Source organism: Nanorana parkeri, unplaced genomic scaffold, assembly GCF_000935625.1.
Source record: "Nanorana parkeri isolate BGI_ZX_2015 unplaced genomic scaffold, ASM93562v1 scaffold1682, whole genome shotgun sequence".
Classification (NCBI taxonomy): Eukaryota; Metazoa; Chordata; class Amphibia; order Anura; family Dicroglossidae; genus Nanorana; species Nanorana parkeri.
Window position 1 is genome coordinate 74,214 of NW_017307950.1, and position 17,375 is coordinate 91,588.

The 17,375-nt window shown below is 38.9% G+C and overlaps 1 protein-coding gene across 2 annotated transcripts in view; it reads right to left on the bottom strand.

The window, feature by feature from the left end:
* Positions 1–17,375, bottom strand: part of RUNX3 (runt related transcription factor 3) — a 45,017-nt gene that overhangs the window by 3,212 nt on the left and 24,430 nt on the right. Inside the window, exons 4-5 of one of the 2 annotated variants that reach the window (XM_018571117.1) lie at positions 7,974–8,138; positions 7,908–7,910 (exon numbers count right to left, since the gene is read on the bottom strand). In XM_018571117.1, coding sequence (XP_018426619.1) covers positions 7,908–7,910; positions 7,974–8,138 — 168 coding nt within the window. The remainder of the gene's footprint in view (positions 1–7,907; positions 7,911–7,973; positions 8,139–17,375) is intronic. The other variant, XM_018571116.1, reaches the window with a different exon arrangement.

The following is a 17,375-nucleotide window of genomic DNA, read 5'->3' on the forward strand; positions in this document are numbered from 1 at the left end:
TAACAATTGCACTTTGATATTATGAATAAAATATAATAATAATAACCAAAATAAAACCTGTAGATAGCACCAGTATCAAATTGGAACAGACATGGTAAATGAAGAAAATAAGAACTGCCACTAACACTGCTAATTACTATTGTAATTTTACAGATACATTGATGTAATGTGTCATGTGTACTCTTTCAGATGTGGGCAAGTACACACAAATCACCCATTGATAAGAATGGAATTTTAGCTACCACCCCATGTAAAGGATTAAACGGTTAACCCAAAGAAAGATGCCTTGTTAATTGCATGGCGTAAACTGTTTACTTCATTGCGTGCATCCTCATGTCACACATAATCCAAAGAATTTACACATGGGGCAAGCTGGCTTTTCAATGCATTTCTCCAATGTACTACCGTTTGCATGTATACATATACTGTATTTAATTACACATTGAAATACATTATGTGTGTATATTTCTGTGTTGAAGTTATCAACATATGTGTTGTCCACTCTTATATTGTCCTATGTGGCACAGCCGACTTGCTAGAGTGTTCAAGTGCACTTTGACTTTGCCAATCAAAATATTTCAAGGATGTGTTTATTTTCTTCTCAAAATCACACCAGCTGCTTCACCAAGTGAATGAGCCCATTTATCCTTAAGAATTTGGCCATTGTAAGGTTGAGCCCAGGGACCGAGAGCTTCCAAATCTGACCTGATATATCTACGGAAATGTCAATGTTTTGGATTGGGAAAGCGGCTAGGTGTGGTATGTATATAAATTAGAAGCCATGTAGAGGTCAAGACTTCTGATTAGTTGTGTCCGTGTTCCTGGTTTATGATGTCTTTTTATATACTTTGCTAACAGTCTGTATTTTCTAACTTCTAGCAGTTCTGCCAAGCATAAGGCTGTCTTCCCCACAATAATACATTCATTAGTGATAGGGAGTCTGTAAAGTAAGAAAAGTATTTAAACACTGATGTCTATACTGACAGAGGGCTCCAGGTTTACGCAGGTGCAAAGAGACCTGTGTTCTATCAACATTGCCTTTTCATCTATTTCAGAACAAGTTTAGAAATAGGGGAAGATTTTCCCACATTTGCAGCATTTACTTGCATTTTTCAGGGCAGTTTTAAAGCTTTCCAGAGGCAAATGCAGAGGTTGAGTACCAGCCAATGCATATGGGAATATTAGGGTAGAATTCTGTGTGCCAAATGTGAAGCAAATATAAATTTGGAGCAAGTTTTGTGCATATTAATTATTATTGAGTCATTCATTCTGATATTAGGTAACATTAGGTGTAGTATAAATACAATGAATGATACTGAGACTTTGATTTCTCTATGAAAAACCTGTAGGGAAATGCAGACAGAAAATGCTTTTTATAAATGTAGTGAATCTTCTGATTGATGTATGTACATTTGGGGCTTTATAAATAGTGTGGGGGAAAGGTGCTGTTGTACATGTATAAGGAGTCTATGGCGTTCTTTCTACTGCAGAAAGGAGTGGGCCTGCATTGCATGTATCATTGGTTCATGGAGTGTTAAGTGTTAATGGTAAAATATAAAATAAACAAAAAAAGAAGGGGCATACCTATTGCCTTGTGCAAGGTAGTAAATCTAAATGCTGAGGAATTTGTATATCCCCCTAGTCCATTCTATTCCCCTCTAAACTCTGATTCTGTTCCTGCTGCTTTGACATGGCTGGAACACAACAGATTAACCCTATGACACATCCTAGAACCTAGATTAAAATCTTTCAGGCATATACCTCTCTAACTTGTTACACAGCAGTGGTACCTCATGCTCTTAAACAATATTGGCAACTTGCTTTGCATGGACCCCACACACAAAAAAATGGGGTTCCCTCCTTCACATTTAAGTTCCCCTTCATATTAGAATGTCCCTTTACATTAGGAGTTGCCTTCACTTAAGGAGCATCGTCCTTTCACATCAGAGTCCCCCCTCTCACACTAGGAGCCCACCTTCACATCAGAGCCCCCCTCCTTTCACACTAGAGTCCTCTTTAACATCAGAAGCCATCCTTCACATCAGGGGCTTTTTAGAACAGAGCCCCCCTTTCACATTAAAACTCCCCTTTTAGATTAGAACCCGCCTTATAAAATCACAGCCCCTTTCACATCAGAGTTCCCACTTTCCATCAGGAACCTGCCTGCCCCATGGAAAGCCATGACATTGTGTGACAATTTGGAGGCACCTCTAAAGAAGGTGGTAGGCACCCCAGGGTGCCAGGGCACCCTGGTTGAGAAAGGCTGGTGTAGAGTGTCAAACAGGAGTCTTTAGTTGTACTTTAAATAAAATAATACTCAAATATATGCATATACAGTATATTTATGAAAGCACACAATAAAATAGACTAATAGGGGACAGAATAAGTTAAGTATATGTATTCCGCACAGGATTTTATGGTTTACATCTTTCTGTCTGTGCTATACATGCCACCTAATCAGTTTCAGAATAGTTAGAATGGTTTGCCAAGAATTTAGATTTAGAATCTGGAAACTTCCAACTCCTGCTGACATTAGATATTGGCCCTAAAATAACGGTATATGTTGTTTCTTTCATAGCTGGATTCTTGTGGGGAACAGGAAATTCCTATGTTTGCTACTAGATGTCAGATACAATTATGGTACAGCAGCTGTATAATGTTCAGGTCTCTTTTATTCTAAGGTTTTATGTTTTCCTTAAATCAGCTCAAACAAGAAAAACATTTGCAATAATTGTAGCTAGACAGAGAAGTATTGCATGTATGTGAGGGTTGGCTGGGCTCGTGGGGTAGTGTCAATATTAATTCTTATTTTAGGAAATATTTAGAAAAAAAGTTATGTTTTGGTTTAAAAAAACATTTTTGCCACTGAAAGTCACTCACTGTTAGAGATTTGGAATTAATCTGTATTAAAGGTAAAGGATCACATAAAAAAAATATAATGATGTGACACATTCAAACTTTACCAGCAACAATGAAGTGGTATAGAAATGTGTTAGAAGAAACACCTTCAGTGACTGTCAAAAACATCTGCCCTGTAAAAAAGAATACCAAAGGACAATTTCCAGCAGAATTGGGTTCTTTCTGACTGATTATGAGATAGAATGATGACATATTTTACCATGTGTGGCTAACTTAAGATGTAAATAAACCAGTTTCTTGTGCCAGTGTTATATCCAGCTAGTTTATGTCTCTTAAAGAGGCTCTGCCATGACCGTTGATATCTAGAAGAGGTGAGGTTAATATCACCTTATAGCCTTCATCTGACTCCTGAGCTGGGTCCTAGTTCAGATTGAGATGGGTTGTGTGCTCTGAAATCCACATGTTACTTATATTTTAGACCATGGCCATTTCTAAGGAAAAATATTAGCCTTGACTTAGATATAAACCGTAACAACTGTCTCTGCACGGATGTAGTAGGAAAATTGTAATGGCATGGTAATTTGTTTACAGATTTTTTACTTTACAAACTGATCTATGTTTTTTAATTTGGTGTGTCCAATTTTTAATTTTCAAATAAATATTTAGGCCCCATTCACCTCTGTGTTTTAGCAGACACCAATGCATGTACACAGGTTAGCCATTGTTTTAAATGGTAATAGTTTGTGTGATGCGTTGACATGCATTGTTCATTTTGTGAGGCATCAATATGTGTTATAGGGCAATTGGTGACAATGGCTGCGCATGAAAATATATGATTGTTGATGTGCACATAAAACGCATGGAAATTAGTGAATCCAGTCTTCTGCAGGGTACATATGCTCTTATATACACACATTCTCAGAGCATGAAAGCCCAGCATTACCTGCATGCATGAAAGCAAATATAAAAAAAAATACATATACAACTATTAGTAACTAGTATAAAAAAATTAATATCTTATGCTGTTTTGTATAACAGATTAAATGGCAAACTAGCAGATTACTTTTTTACAGAAGCTTGGAACTGGAAAAAAGTCAAAAGTATACTGCTGTCAGTATTTGGCTGCAAAATGCACAGGAATTCACACAGAGAGCTAGATGGTGTTATTGATAGGTTTTTTTTTTGGGTTCTGCCATTGCTATTTCAGGGTTTGTGAGGATTACACTCAAAGTTGAGGCACAAAGTCCTTTTTCTTGGCTGATTATTCCATCCCATCCAAATCTTTTAAGGATTCCCAGTAAAAAAAAGCACAAGCGCAAATTTTTTAAAAAAGTAAGGCTCTAGGTTTTTTACCCCAGTGACTTTCTGGCTTCATCTTATTAGGAATATTTAACAAACCCTGGAGTTAAATGCCTCCCATCATACACTTTTCCAGACACCGTGTAACAGGTTATATATAAAATGTGTAGCCCTTCCTGTGGTATCCATGGTGGACACACATTTTAGAAGGGAATCTGTTTTTATCTTTCAATGGCAGCCATACATTATGCCACCCTTTGTACGTGTTGCATATATTTCTATTACAGGACTATATTCAAATGGAATTGTCAGTGAAGTAACCCATAGTAATCAGTTTCACAATTCATGGACGTTGAGCAGCCAGAACAATGAAACATGATTATTGACCGGTTGTTAATAGTAAGTACAGATTTGATGTTAGACAAACCCGGTGCCCTTTTCTGTAGATTATTATAACAATACTGTATAAATACAGAACATAGTTTGTTCTCATGGGAGGCTGACAAGACCAACAACATCTTATTCACTGCCTCTGGCCAAGGGAAGTGCTGCCTTCCCACAGGAGAATTGCTGTGGAAGCTACTTAACAAAATGTGGCATTCTTCACTGCTCCTAGCATGACCACATAAGCAGAGCACTCACACATATAAATACATATGCTCTTATATACACACATCCATTCACGTGCTTGCCTTTCAGTGGTGCTGGTACTTGCAATGACAACTCGGCAGTGTTCTGTTTAATTGCATGCCAAATACCTCTTGCTTGGGGGCATTTCCCATGGAGATGAAAAAGCCCTTGTTTCTACTTCCAAAACTGTTAACAGTTATGCTGTTAGTGACAACTTGGTTATGATTCAGCAATAAAGGATAATTGTTGCAAAACATCCAGAATTTAACAATTCCCCTACAGTATTACCTTACTGGGGATATTGGCCTTCCTATAGTTTATGTATTTATTATATTGGTGTGTACAAAACTAAACTTTTCTTTTTTCATTACTACTTTCTACCGATTTGACAGTGATGGACCTGTTACACAAAACAAGGCGTTCATTCAAATATACAGTATATGTGTCCATATATCAAGATTTGTGCTGTGGAGGAGCAGGATATGCTGACCATACACTGTGCAAATTTGCTCTGTTGGCACCCTTCCATCTGGCATCCTTCAATCAGAAAGTCAAAGGAGCTGTTCAGAAAGCCACTGTTCGGGTATTCTGATAGCGATACACCCACCTCTGTCAGAATTCAATATCTCAGCAGAGATTCGATCAACCACGCTGCTCAGCATGGATGGAGAATTCTGTTATATTATTTTTGTTCAGCCCACAGTATGAACAACAAAAATATAACAGTGTATGGCCAGCTAAAGCCCTCATTCACTTATTCATTCAGACATTTCATACCTGCACCAAATCCAAATGTTTTAATTCATGTATTTAAAAAAAAATCTTTAACCACTTACAGATAGGGTGTTTAATGTCAAGGCTATTTTTCAGTATTCAGCGATGCGGTACGCTGTACTGAAATTAAGTTTATATCATATTTTTGGGACTTATAGCTTTCTTTTGGTGGTATTTAATCACTACTGATGTTTTTGTTTTTTTTACTATATAATACAAAAATTACAGAAAATGTTATAAACATGTTATAATTTATTTTCCCTACGTTATGTTATGAAACATTTATTATCACCAAATTTTAAGATGGGATCATGTCGGGTAAATAGACACCAAACACGTCAAGCCTTAAAATTGCCAGCTCCTGCTCTGACGTTCACGATGGGCAGCGTAATGGGCGCAATTGTCATTTTCACACGTAGGCGCACCCGACGCATGTTTGTGTGTATCTGGGGGCGGGAGACTTAAAACATTTTTTGTGGTTTTAAACTTTTTTTTTATATGTGACTTTTTTTGTAACTCATTTTTTAAAACTTTTTTTCACTTAACTTTATTGCTATCATATAGGGGGATAACAAGCCCCCTATGTGATAGCCAATTTACAGTATCAGGTCCTCTTTATGGAGATATCAGGGGTCTCCTAGACCCCTAATGTCACCTAGGGACCCCCAGAGAAGCTGATGAAGCAGAGAGATCAGCTTCACTGGCTTCTCCCCTGCTTCTGTAGCCGGGAATGACACCTGAATGAGGAGAGACCGGAGATTAGATCGGGGGGAGATCATGTACTGATCTCCCTCTGATCTCTGGTGACAGAGCCGCCGGGCGCAGCGGAGCTCTTGATCTCACCCGCACGCATAATACAGGTGATCGGGCGTCTCTACAGACGGAACACTTGTATGTAATATAGCCATCGCTGGCTGTTTACATTTCAAACAGATTTGCCTCTCGTTTGCACCGCCTAGCGGCGGGCACGAGCAGTACAGGTAAGTACGTTTAACATTGCCCGTCTGCATTCAAGAAGCCACCGTCAGGCCGTTTAATTACAACAGCCGGATGACAGGTGGTTAAACTGCAGTCACATCAGAAGGCTTATTCTGAAAATTAAGCTTCCAGCCTGCATGTGATCATTATGCAAAAGTTGACTGATTGCTTCCTGATCATTAGTTGGGCGGGAGCTGTCAGTGACAGCTGGGTCTAATATGTAGCAGCTGCTACCTTTTAAAGGGGCAACATAGATTAATGTTCACTAAGCACAGGGCATTGCACAGGAGAATGTTAATCTACATTCAGGTGGGAATTGCTTAATTCCCCCCTCCCCAACAAGAACTTACCTATCCTATTACACATACTAACAACAACATACAAAGCAATCTACAGCTCTGCCCCCAGCTACTTCACCAACCTTATCTCATAATATCACCCAAACCATCCACTCCGCTGCTCTCAAGACTTCCTGCTCTCCAGCTCTCTCATCATCTCCTCCCATGCTCACCTCCACGACTTCTCTAACGTATCTTCTATCCTCATGAACTCCCCACCCCAATCTGTCCCCATATCTCCTACCTTGTCCACCATTAGGCAATCTTTAAAAACTGACCTCTTCAGGGAAGCCTATGCCACCTCAACATAATAACTGTCCTTTTACGTCTTCCACTAACTCAATCTACCAAATTATTACCTTTTGTATCACTTGCCCCTCCTACTAGATTGTAAGCTCTCATGAGCAGGGCCCTCCTGACGCTCCTGTATTGAATTATATTGTAGTTGTACTGTCTCCCTCCATTTTGTACAGCGCTGTGAAAACTGTTGGTGCTACAGTATATAAATTCTGTATAACAATATTAATCTCTCATTCCCTTGCTGCTCTATTCACCAGAGATAGCTGAAGGAAACACCTGGTAGTTTTGAGTATGGAGAAGGATGTGACTCACTTCATATGACAGTACTGGGCCAATCAGCTCTGTTACATGCGAAGTCCATAACCCTGTGTAAGCTATGACTCCTATTACTCATAGCTTAAATAGGACTTTTCTTTAGCTCCGGGCAGCTAAACAGAGCAGTAGGAAAATAAACAATGGGTGGGATTATGCTCCTAGGGAAGGCTAAAGCAAAGTGCATCTGCTGCTTTGCCTTGCATGGTCAAAGCACAGGTTTATTTCAAATACTTCAGGACCAACTATGCAGATCAGGACAGACAGAGTGAAGCCAGCACTCATAATTTGTATATTAGCTCTGAGAAAGTGATTCAGAAAGTAATAAAGCCATTAAATCAACATTACAGCCAGAGAACTTGTATTTTAACAAGGTGAAGAAAACAATGGCAGCCTCCATATGTCTTCAATGTAGACTTCCTTAAAAGACTAAATATATTGTAGACTACATAGAAAACTGAAACAATGGAATTGTCATCTTACCTTGTATTTGACTTTGAGCTTGGCTGCTGAATGGATTTGGGTTTGTCAGTGAGGGTCTTGGATTTGGGTTGGGCTGAACCCTTATACTTTGTCGCCGAATAAGCTCAAGCTCGCTATAGCGTTCTTGGAAATGCTTTCCTTGTTCTTCAAGTTTCTGCCGATGCCCTAAAACATACAGGAGTAAATAGCAATTTAATCAGATGCAAGAGGCTATAATATAAACAGTGGGAGAGGTAATAGAGACATAGCAATTCTGCAAGATATGTGCTTAATTATAAGTGACATCTGTAGAAGGGATGCAGCTCTTTTGGCTACAGTTGAAACCATTTTTTATGTGTAAAATTTTAACTGATATCTAATAGGATTATCAAATGAAACATGCACATAGGCATCTGCCCTGCATTTGAGGCAAATATGTGTTTACACTTTTATGTATTCATTGCCACATTTAAAAAATATGTGTAAGATAATGTTCTAATTACTTGCCTGGTTATTACTCATATAATTTATTACAATTTTGCATAATAAATGCTATCACATTGCTGGAAAAGTCTCCAAGGGTGACACAGACAAAAAGGCATACCATTGTCCTTCAGGTTGTCCTTAGGTATGGGGACTCACACCTCTCTATCTCTTTATAGTCCTGTACCCAACATTTTATGATTTCTGACTGATTTTTTGCTAGGAAATTCCTTAAAATCCTGTAATTGTTTTTAAATCTAAAAGTCCAATTAAAGTCTCACTCCTTTTTTTATCTCTTTATAGTCTTGTACCCAGCATTTTATCATTTGTGACTGATTTTTTTGCTGGGAAATTCCTTAAAATGCTGTCATTTTTGTAAAGCTTAAAGTCCAATTGAAGTCTCACACCTTTTTATCTCTTTATAGTCCTGTACCTGGCATTTTATGATTTTATGCTGTGAAATGCCTTCAAATGTTTCTCAGTAAAAGTGCTACTTCCAGCCATCACAGTGCTGTGCCCTGTGCTGGCAAGACGAGTTCAGTAACAGTCATAGTCACACCCTTAAGCAAAAGTGTCCTTACACAAACTTGTATTGCAGATAATGGGGGGGATGTCCAACCCAGTCTGTGTGAGATTTACTGGCTCTCACTCTTGTGCCTATTGGACTGCATGCAGCCACCATTACTGGGAAGTGGAGCTAGGACTTTGAAATGGGCATTGTCGGTAAGAATTGATTAGGGAGCAAACCAAAGGATGAATATATGAGGATAGTACTGGGCCTATACAGAGTGGGGGCTCTTGATGAGTTAAAGTAAGAGTGATAGCTAATTATGAAGTAATGAGAAATAGTTGTCAATTGGTTCTTGTAACTATACAGTTTTCCATCATGGACATATATAACACATTTAGAACATATTGTTTTTGTGGAGAATAGAATGAAACAAGCTACAGCTGGATTTGCACATATAAATGAAATAATAAGCACTTTAACTCTTTCGCTGCCACCAACATATCTCATACCTTGCTGGCAGCGGGCCCCTTGAAACAAACTCCCAGTGTTTACATGTGTAAAGCCAGAAGCGATTCTGGTAGCTGAGCTGCTGCCAAATAGCTTCCAGAGGGGCCGGTGTAGTGCGGACCGCCCCGCCCGTCACCCCCTGCCTTGTATCATCACATAGTTGGCCTCACTGGTGTCGGCGGTAACATATGTTTGCTGATCTCCTCCCTGCTGAATGGGGCCCGGAAGTGATGCAATAGCTTCTTCAAAGTGGAAAGGTGACAGTAGGGGTCTAATGTCATCCTAACAACTTCAGGACCACGCACCATCAAAAAACGTCCTGTCCTGCTGCAGCCATGTTCTTGGTATCGTTTTAAACAGCAGGTGATTGCTGTTCAGATACAAGCGATCACTTGTACGGTGTGGTGGAATGTGCTCTCCGCCACCAGCTTTCCCGGGCTCCGCTGTTCCTCGTGCTTCTTCTCTGACAGATAGGAGGGAGATCGGCAAGCTTCTGGCCACTGATCTCCTCCGATCACTGGACCCAGAAGTGATGTGTATTACATCACTTCCGGTGTCACTCTACATTCTCCGGCTCTTAGAGCCAGGAGAAGAAGTTGGTGAAGCAGATCTCGGCCTCATCAGTTTCTCTGGGGTCCTTAGGGGAGATTAGGGGTCTGAAAGACCCCTGATGTCTCCATAAAGAGGACCTGTCACATTATATTTGCTATTATATAGGTGGCTTGTTAGTCCCCATGTGAAAGAAATAAAGTTGAGTGTAAAAAAGAAAAATAAATAAAAAAATGAAAGTAACATATTAAAAAATTTAAATAATGCAAAACATTTTATTTTAAAGTCCTCGCCCCCAACGTGCATGCACATAGAATGCAAACATGCGCCAATGTGCAAAAACGAAAATTGCGCCACACGTTACATATTGTCGCAAACGTCGAAGTGAGAGTAATAATTCTAGGGCCATCAATCACTGTTAACAGTAAACCGATGAGCAGTAAAAGCTTTTAATGCGTCACCTATGGGAAATTATGGTTATTGTAGTTTTTTGGGGTTTCATGGGTGAACGCAATTTTAAAGCATGACATGGTTGGTATCTATTTACCCAGCCTGACCCCATCTTTTATATTTTACCAAAAAATATTTTGTTTCTGTGCACTAAATTTCATTTTAGTGTATTTAGTCCTAAAAATACTGGTTTGATAAACATTTGTGCAAATAAAAAAATTGCAACTGGCATTTTTTTTATTCTACAGGGCCTCTGCTTTTAGAAAATATATGATTTTTTGGGACTGAAGCTGTTCTCTTGCCAAAAATTCATTTTTTTTGTATGCTAGTGGTGACAGGGGCTTGTAAGCCCCCCTATGTAATAGCAATTAAATTAAGTAAAAATTAAAATTTAGAGGTAGAGCAATAATTCCAGGGACAATATGCATGGATATCTCTAAACCGATAACCTATAGGAGTTTTAAAAGCATCTTCTATGGACAATTTGGGGTACCGTATTTTGTCGCTCTTTCACGGACGCACGCAATCTTTAACCTGGACATTCTGGGTATCTATTTACTTGTCGTAACCTAATCCTTTGTATTAAAAAAAATAATGGGTATTATATTGTGTTTTTGGGCGCTAAAATTAACTTAAGTGTAATTTTCACTGCAACTTTGGGTTTGATAAAGAGTTGCGCTAATATCGTGCAAAGTACAAATTTGCAACTGTTACCATTATATTCTACAGGGTTTTGCTTTCAGAATATATAAAATGATTTGGGGTTTTAAATAATTTTCAGGTCTAAAATGTGGATTGTAATATGTGTGCAAAAAATGCCTTGGCAGCGAAAGTTTTAAAGCAAACCTGTGCTTTGTCCATGCTGGGTTCGCTTTAATTTGGCCACATCAGCAGCAGTGTTCTATCCCTTTGCTTCCCAGGGACAGAAATGCTGCATTTTAGCAATTAGGTTAGAAGCTTATGCTTAAAATATCTTGGGAGACTATCAATGTGTTTTTTTGAAAATACAGGTTAATCAGGGGTCAGGTTTTATGCATGATGCTGGGAAAATGTGGTAAATATAATATCATCTGCACATCTGAATATGAAACTGTAAGAACCAAAGTGTTATATAAAATATTACATGAGTGTAAAGAGGATTTTTAAAAATCCAAGAACTAAAGTAAACGTGCAAGGACAACCATTAGGAGAAATTACAGTGAAGGGTGAACTGAGGCATGAAGATGTCATGTTATGTATACTTTTGAATTTAAAGCTACTCTGTCACTTTAAGATAAAAAATGATGCTGACTGGTATAAAAATGCAGGCACCCAGCAACTTTCAGTACCCCCCAGTACCTATCAGCTGGTGAGGCAGCCCATCAGTGCCATTAGGAAAGGGGATGGTCAATGGTCTGGGGGACCTACCTAGATCCGGTACTACCTGTTAGTTTTGTCAGACTGGCTCATGCAAAGCAGGGGGTACTGTGGAAAAAGCAGGGGTACTAAAAACTGTTGCAGTTGCATATATTATTCCACATTAACAGTTTAATTTAAACTTTGCTATGTGTGATACCTATGAGATACTTTTTTTATAAATACTTGGAAATATACTTTTTTCTTGATGTCACCTAGGCAACAAAAAAACAAATAAAAAAATACATATATATTGGTCATTCAAAGTATAGAAGCATAACTGCCAGCTAAGTTTATGATCAAATGTGAAATGAAGAATTTTGATATAAACCGCTTAAGCAGTATTTGATACCATGTCGTAACAAGAGCACTTACTGTTAAACACAATCCTATTTAAAATGCATTTGAATGTCTTTACGTCAGCACTGATAGTAATTTAATGATTGAATACCGTCAATATAATTTTTAAATGTATAAAATATCCTGCTTTTCAGCATGATATGACCTAGTCACGTTCTAAGCATTACCATTCTGATGCTGGTACATAGCACACATTGTTTATAGTAAACAGTGAAGCATGGGATTTATTAATATAATACTAAATCAATAATCATCTCACATCAAATGTTATACCCACTGAATAACAGACAGTAAAGTCAATACACAGGAAAAAAGATTGGGGTATTTTCCAGGAATCAGTTGGGTGAAATTCTGCACTGCAGAAAGTAACTGGAGACATTTACTGAATTAGCAGCTAGCAAATTAAATTGTGTCCCGATCTTGAAATGAATAATACCTCTGGGAGATAAGCGATACAATATTTTCATACATGTTTCCATACGATGGAACATATTCAAGAGTGTTTAGAGAAGTGATGTAGAATGCCAAATATACAATGTACTTTTGGTTGTCTATAGGTTCACTAATCATCGTATTTTTCTTGATATAAGATTTATCAAACTATAGAAGGAAAAAAAGTGGCTGGAGAAAGGTTATATTTATATAAAAATCTCTACTTTGTTATGGTGTGTATATACAGTATATATACATGGTGTACAAAATCTATTGCAGTTGCTCATCTCAGTATAAATGTAACTATTACTACACTCAACATTTATTAGAAAATGTAGTTAATAATGGACTTATACATTTAGAAACCATTAGATGTTTAGGATTTGCCCATTCGCACAGAGAGCAATATGTGAAGAAGCTTGCTGTAACATTTGGCAAGGCCTCTTTATGTCCAGGTTAAATTTACCTCAGTGGTTCATTATTGAAATGAACAATGGTATCTTTAGTGCAATATAGTTCCACAGCAATATACAAAACAAGAGAGTTTTTCATTTTTTAAAATAAAGAATACAAAACTATTATGAGTACTCTAAAAAGTGCAGTTAAAGCCCAACTCCAGGGAAATTGAAACTTTTCCCTTGCAGTGGGGGCTACCCCTCCATTAAAAGGGTTAACTGTTTGTTTATGACAGAGAGACAGGAAAAAGCTGTTTTGCTAACCTGATGATCACTCCCGCCGCCAGCTCCCTCAAGGCTGCTAGACCGTCCTCGCAGGCTCTTATCCCCTTCACTCTGGTGGACTAAGGACTGCTGACATCATCAAGTACAATCCAGGCTCCATAGCCCTACATTGTACATGAGGATGGTGAGGGACAGTCCACAGCCGGTGTGGAGGGGGAGATGAGGTCAGTGCCTCCGGTAACTAAAACAGCTTTTTCTGTCCCCTAGGCATAATCAAGCAGCCTTGCAGTGCAAGGGTAGCCCCATTGCAAGGGAAAACTTTTAATTGCCCTGAAGTTGGGTTTTAAGGTAGGGTAAAGGTTCCACTAAAGTTCAGTAGATCTGTGGCTATTGGTTCCAACAGGCTATTCATGAGCATGTGCACAAATTATTTTCAACCTACTGAGGAGATGCTTTATAGAGCAGCAGTATGGCCTTACATTGAATGGGCCATGTGTGTAACGGAGTATTGTGGATAGCCGACAGCAATATCCATTCTCTCTTTTAAATGAACCGCACAGCCGCGCCAAGGCACCTCTTATAGTGCGGTCCTAACTCTAAACTTCCTCCGGACAAACCTGCACCCAATTTTATCTTCTTCCCCATGTGCTCCAAGATGGAGACTCTGATAGTTTAGAGTTAGGACCGCACTATAAGAGGTGCCTTGGCGCGGCTGTGCGGCTTTCACATTTTCTGCAGAAGACGTGTATCCAAACCTCTGTTATTATCCTTAGTGTGAGACAAGTTTTTTTACATGCTAGCTTGGTAATGTGCCAGGAAAACTTTTTTCTGTTTTACTGTTTAAGTGCGTTTGTCATCTGTTTTGCTTATGTGTTTTCTGAAGGCTAGGAAATAACAATTTAATTGATGAGCGCATTTTCATTATCCGATTTTGAAACCTGGTTATGCTCACATCAAGTGTATGCTCACATCAATAACTAGACTGTGTCCACAGGTACATTATGCGCTACTGCACATAACCTGCACTGGCAATTCAAAGCGCCATATCCCTTCAGGTGCATTTAATGTTTTAATTATGGTTGTTTGCAATGCACCAGCATTTAATGTCTCTTTAAAGAGATTCACTACCAAAGCACCTGAATGCAAACACAATGTAAGTGAGCTGCATACAAAAAGGCAATCCGGTTGTAGCGTACATGTACCCATATACTCAGCCTATAGGGGGCATCCTATTAATTTGTTTATAGTAATACACAATTTAAATGGATCTGCTGTATTGTCCATATTGTTTTAGATGTTTTCTCAGGGTCAATGTTAAGAGGACTGCCTGCAGAGAGTGGAACATTCCCACCTCTGAAGTGGGAAGCCATACGCCAGAAGGGTGAAATGAGATGGTCACACTACATTCCTTTGCTTGTTAGGCCTGTACAGTGGGAATCGTTCAGTCTTTGCCGGGAGCATTCGGGACATTCATAAAACTGAGGTTGTCTGTGAGAGGAAATGTTGTACTCTAATCATTTTCTAACTATCATGTGCAGGAAATTAGACTAGAAAAGGCTGTGTATTCCCATGATGCACATGGGTAGAGTCAAGTAGTCAGACCACACTAAATATTCTGGTGCAAAATCTGGCTTTGTACAGAAGTAAGTCATTAGGCAGCTTAGTTAGCTAGGATTTCAGCCGATCTGTTCATTTTTGATGGTATGGTCTCAACATAAAGCAATAAAACTGTTAAAGTCACATAAAATTGTACTATAAGGGGAATGCTGCAATTTGCCTCAAAACACCTGCTTACTAAAAGTATGCTATACCTCTTCCTTAAATCTGAACTACATGCAGATATAAAAGATGCAAATGAACGCAGCTTTGTAATCATTGATACTTCTCCTTAAATACAAACTGAGCTTTTGTTTTAAATCAGAAAAATACATTGCAGGTATATCAAAGCAAAATGTGTGCAAAGTCTTACAGTTCATCTCCTTAAAGTGACATTAAAGACACATCCTGCAATTCTGCTTTAATGACTTACCTTAAATGATACCTCCTGAGCCGATCATCTTCTTTCCAGCAATTTTAAGGAGTCCCTCCAGCGCTGGTGCCGGTCTCTGATCCTGCGCTGACTGCTGTGTTTTGTCTGTCTGTCTGCATGCACGGTGCCGGCTGTGTGCATTGACTTGCACATGCACCCACCCCATGATCCTTCCCGGCTGCTCGAGAAACTTCAGATCTTCAGACAGGATCGAGCGCTGGAGACACAGGTAAGTTTGCACCTATTTAGTAACTTTTTAAATGTTTTTAATGTTTTTGCATTTCTCTACTGCTTGTTAGAAGTAGATATATGCAAAAAACAAACAAACTAGTGTTTAATTTTACTTTAGAACGCAGCCACAGCCAGAGCAGAAAAGCCAGTCCCCAGCCAGCATACTGCAGAGGAGGACCCTTGCTTTCTGTGTGAAAGCAGTGGTCTCTCTGCAGAGATCCAATATGCCCACTGCTGAGTCAGAACTAGAGCTTTCCAATCAGTAAGGAGCATATGCTTTGCTGATTGGAGAGCTCTGATTCAGCAGGGGGTGTGCAGACCACTTCTTCCACACAGAAAGCTAGGTCCTTCTCTGCAGTTTGCTGGCAAGAGACAGGCTTTTCTACTCAAAAGAAACCAGACTATAAGACTTTGCACATCTTTTGTTTTCATGTACCTGGAATGTATCTAGTTGATTTCAACTGAAAGTTCAATTGGTCTTTAAATGCATTTTTCTTTTCTTTGACTTGATATTAGCCCCTTGCAGTCTCTTTACTGCAAAGATGAAGTGTGTGTGTGTGTTGGGAAGGGGGCACAAGGAACCAATCAAGTATGTTGGAGTGCAAGGATTATGCTGATAGAAGATGAGTGCAGAGTGACAGAGGGATGAGCTCATCAGTGTGCTGCTTCTTCTTTTACTGTGTGGCAGAGCTAGGTATATCACATGACTGGATGTACAGAATACATCCTTTTGATAAATAAGACAGCTCTCATATATGTATGTCATCTGTTTAAATAGCTATTTGCTTGCCTTCAAATAATAGTGTATACATAAAATATTTTTGATTTAATGAATATCAAGGGTCAGACATGGGATGAAGTCAGTGAAGGTTGGCATATATGACGAAATATAGACAGCAGCAGGACAGACACCAAACTCAACTCCCAACTTTAGCCTGTCTGGGATAAAGTAATGAATTACCTATTACTGGTAAAGTACAGTATCATTTTCTGCAGTTAATTGAAGCCCTGGCTACTAAATGGTGAGGTGTGTGTATCACAAGAATGACTATCCAAAATGACAAACCCTTTAGCAGGTAAACATTCATCTGTTTCAACTGTGTATTTTGCTGTTTGTCTGGAGTTCCACTTTAAACCAACACAAATGCTATAGTATATGTGGGTCAAATTCTGAACTCAGGTCACTTTTGCTTGTGTCAGATACTACAACAAGAGGAAGTTAGATTATCATTTTTATGCAATTCGAAACATATGCCGTGCTGTTCATTTACCAATGAATCAATTCATCCTTTTTTAACATCTGTGTACCAAGCGCAAGTATCTTACTGGTGCCAAAAATCTGTAACCATTCAAAATCTCTTTAACATAGCCAGGGAATGAGAAAAAGATTAGTAGAGACACAATAACACCAACGCCATAATGTTTCAATATAGGCTGCCCACTAGAAAAGAACCATTTATGCAATGGTAATAGGTACCCCTACAGGGAAGTAGAGAAATTTATGACAATGGGTATAGTCTGTCAACATTTCTCCAAAAATAGTGACATAGTTCATTTAACAATTATATGACAATGAAACAGTATTGTCTGACTTCACAGCATGGGTGTAATTGAGATCTTTTTTTATTTCTGCTTTAATGACATCAATGGCATATTTCTCTGGGGATGAGACCTACTAGTAAAACAAAGAGTTGGCCTTCTCAATACTTCTCATTGGCCACATCTTGTGTTTCTGACAGTAAGGGCCTGCAAACACAATAAGCCCCCCCACCCCCCCCCACCCCGCAACAGTTTCA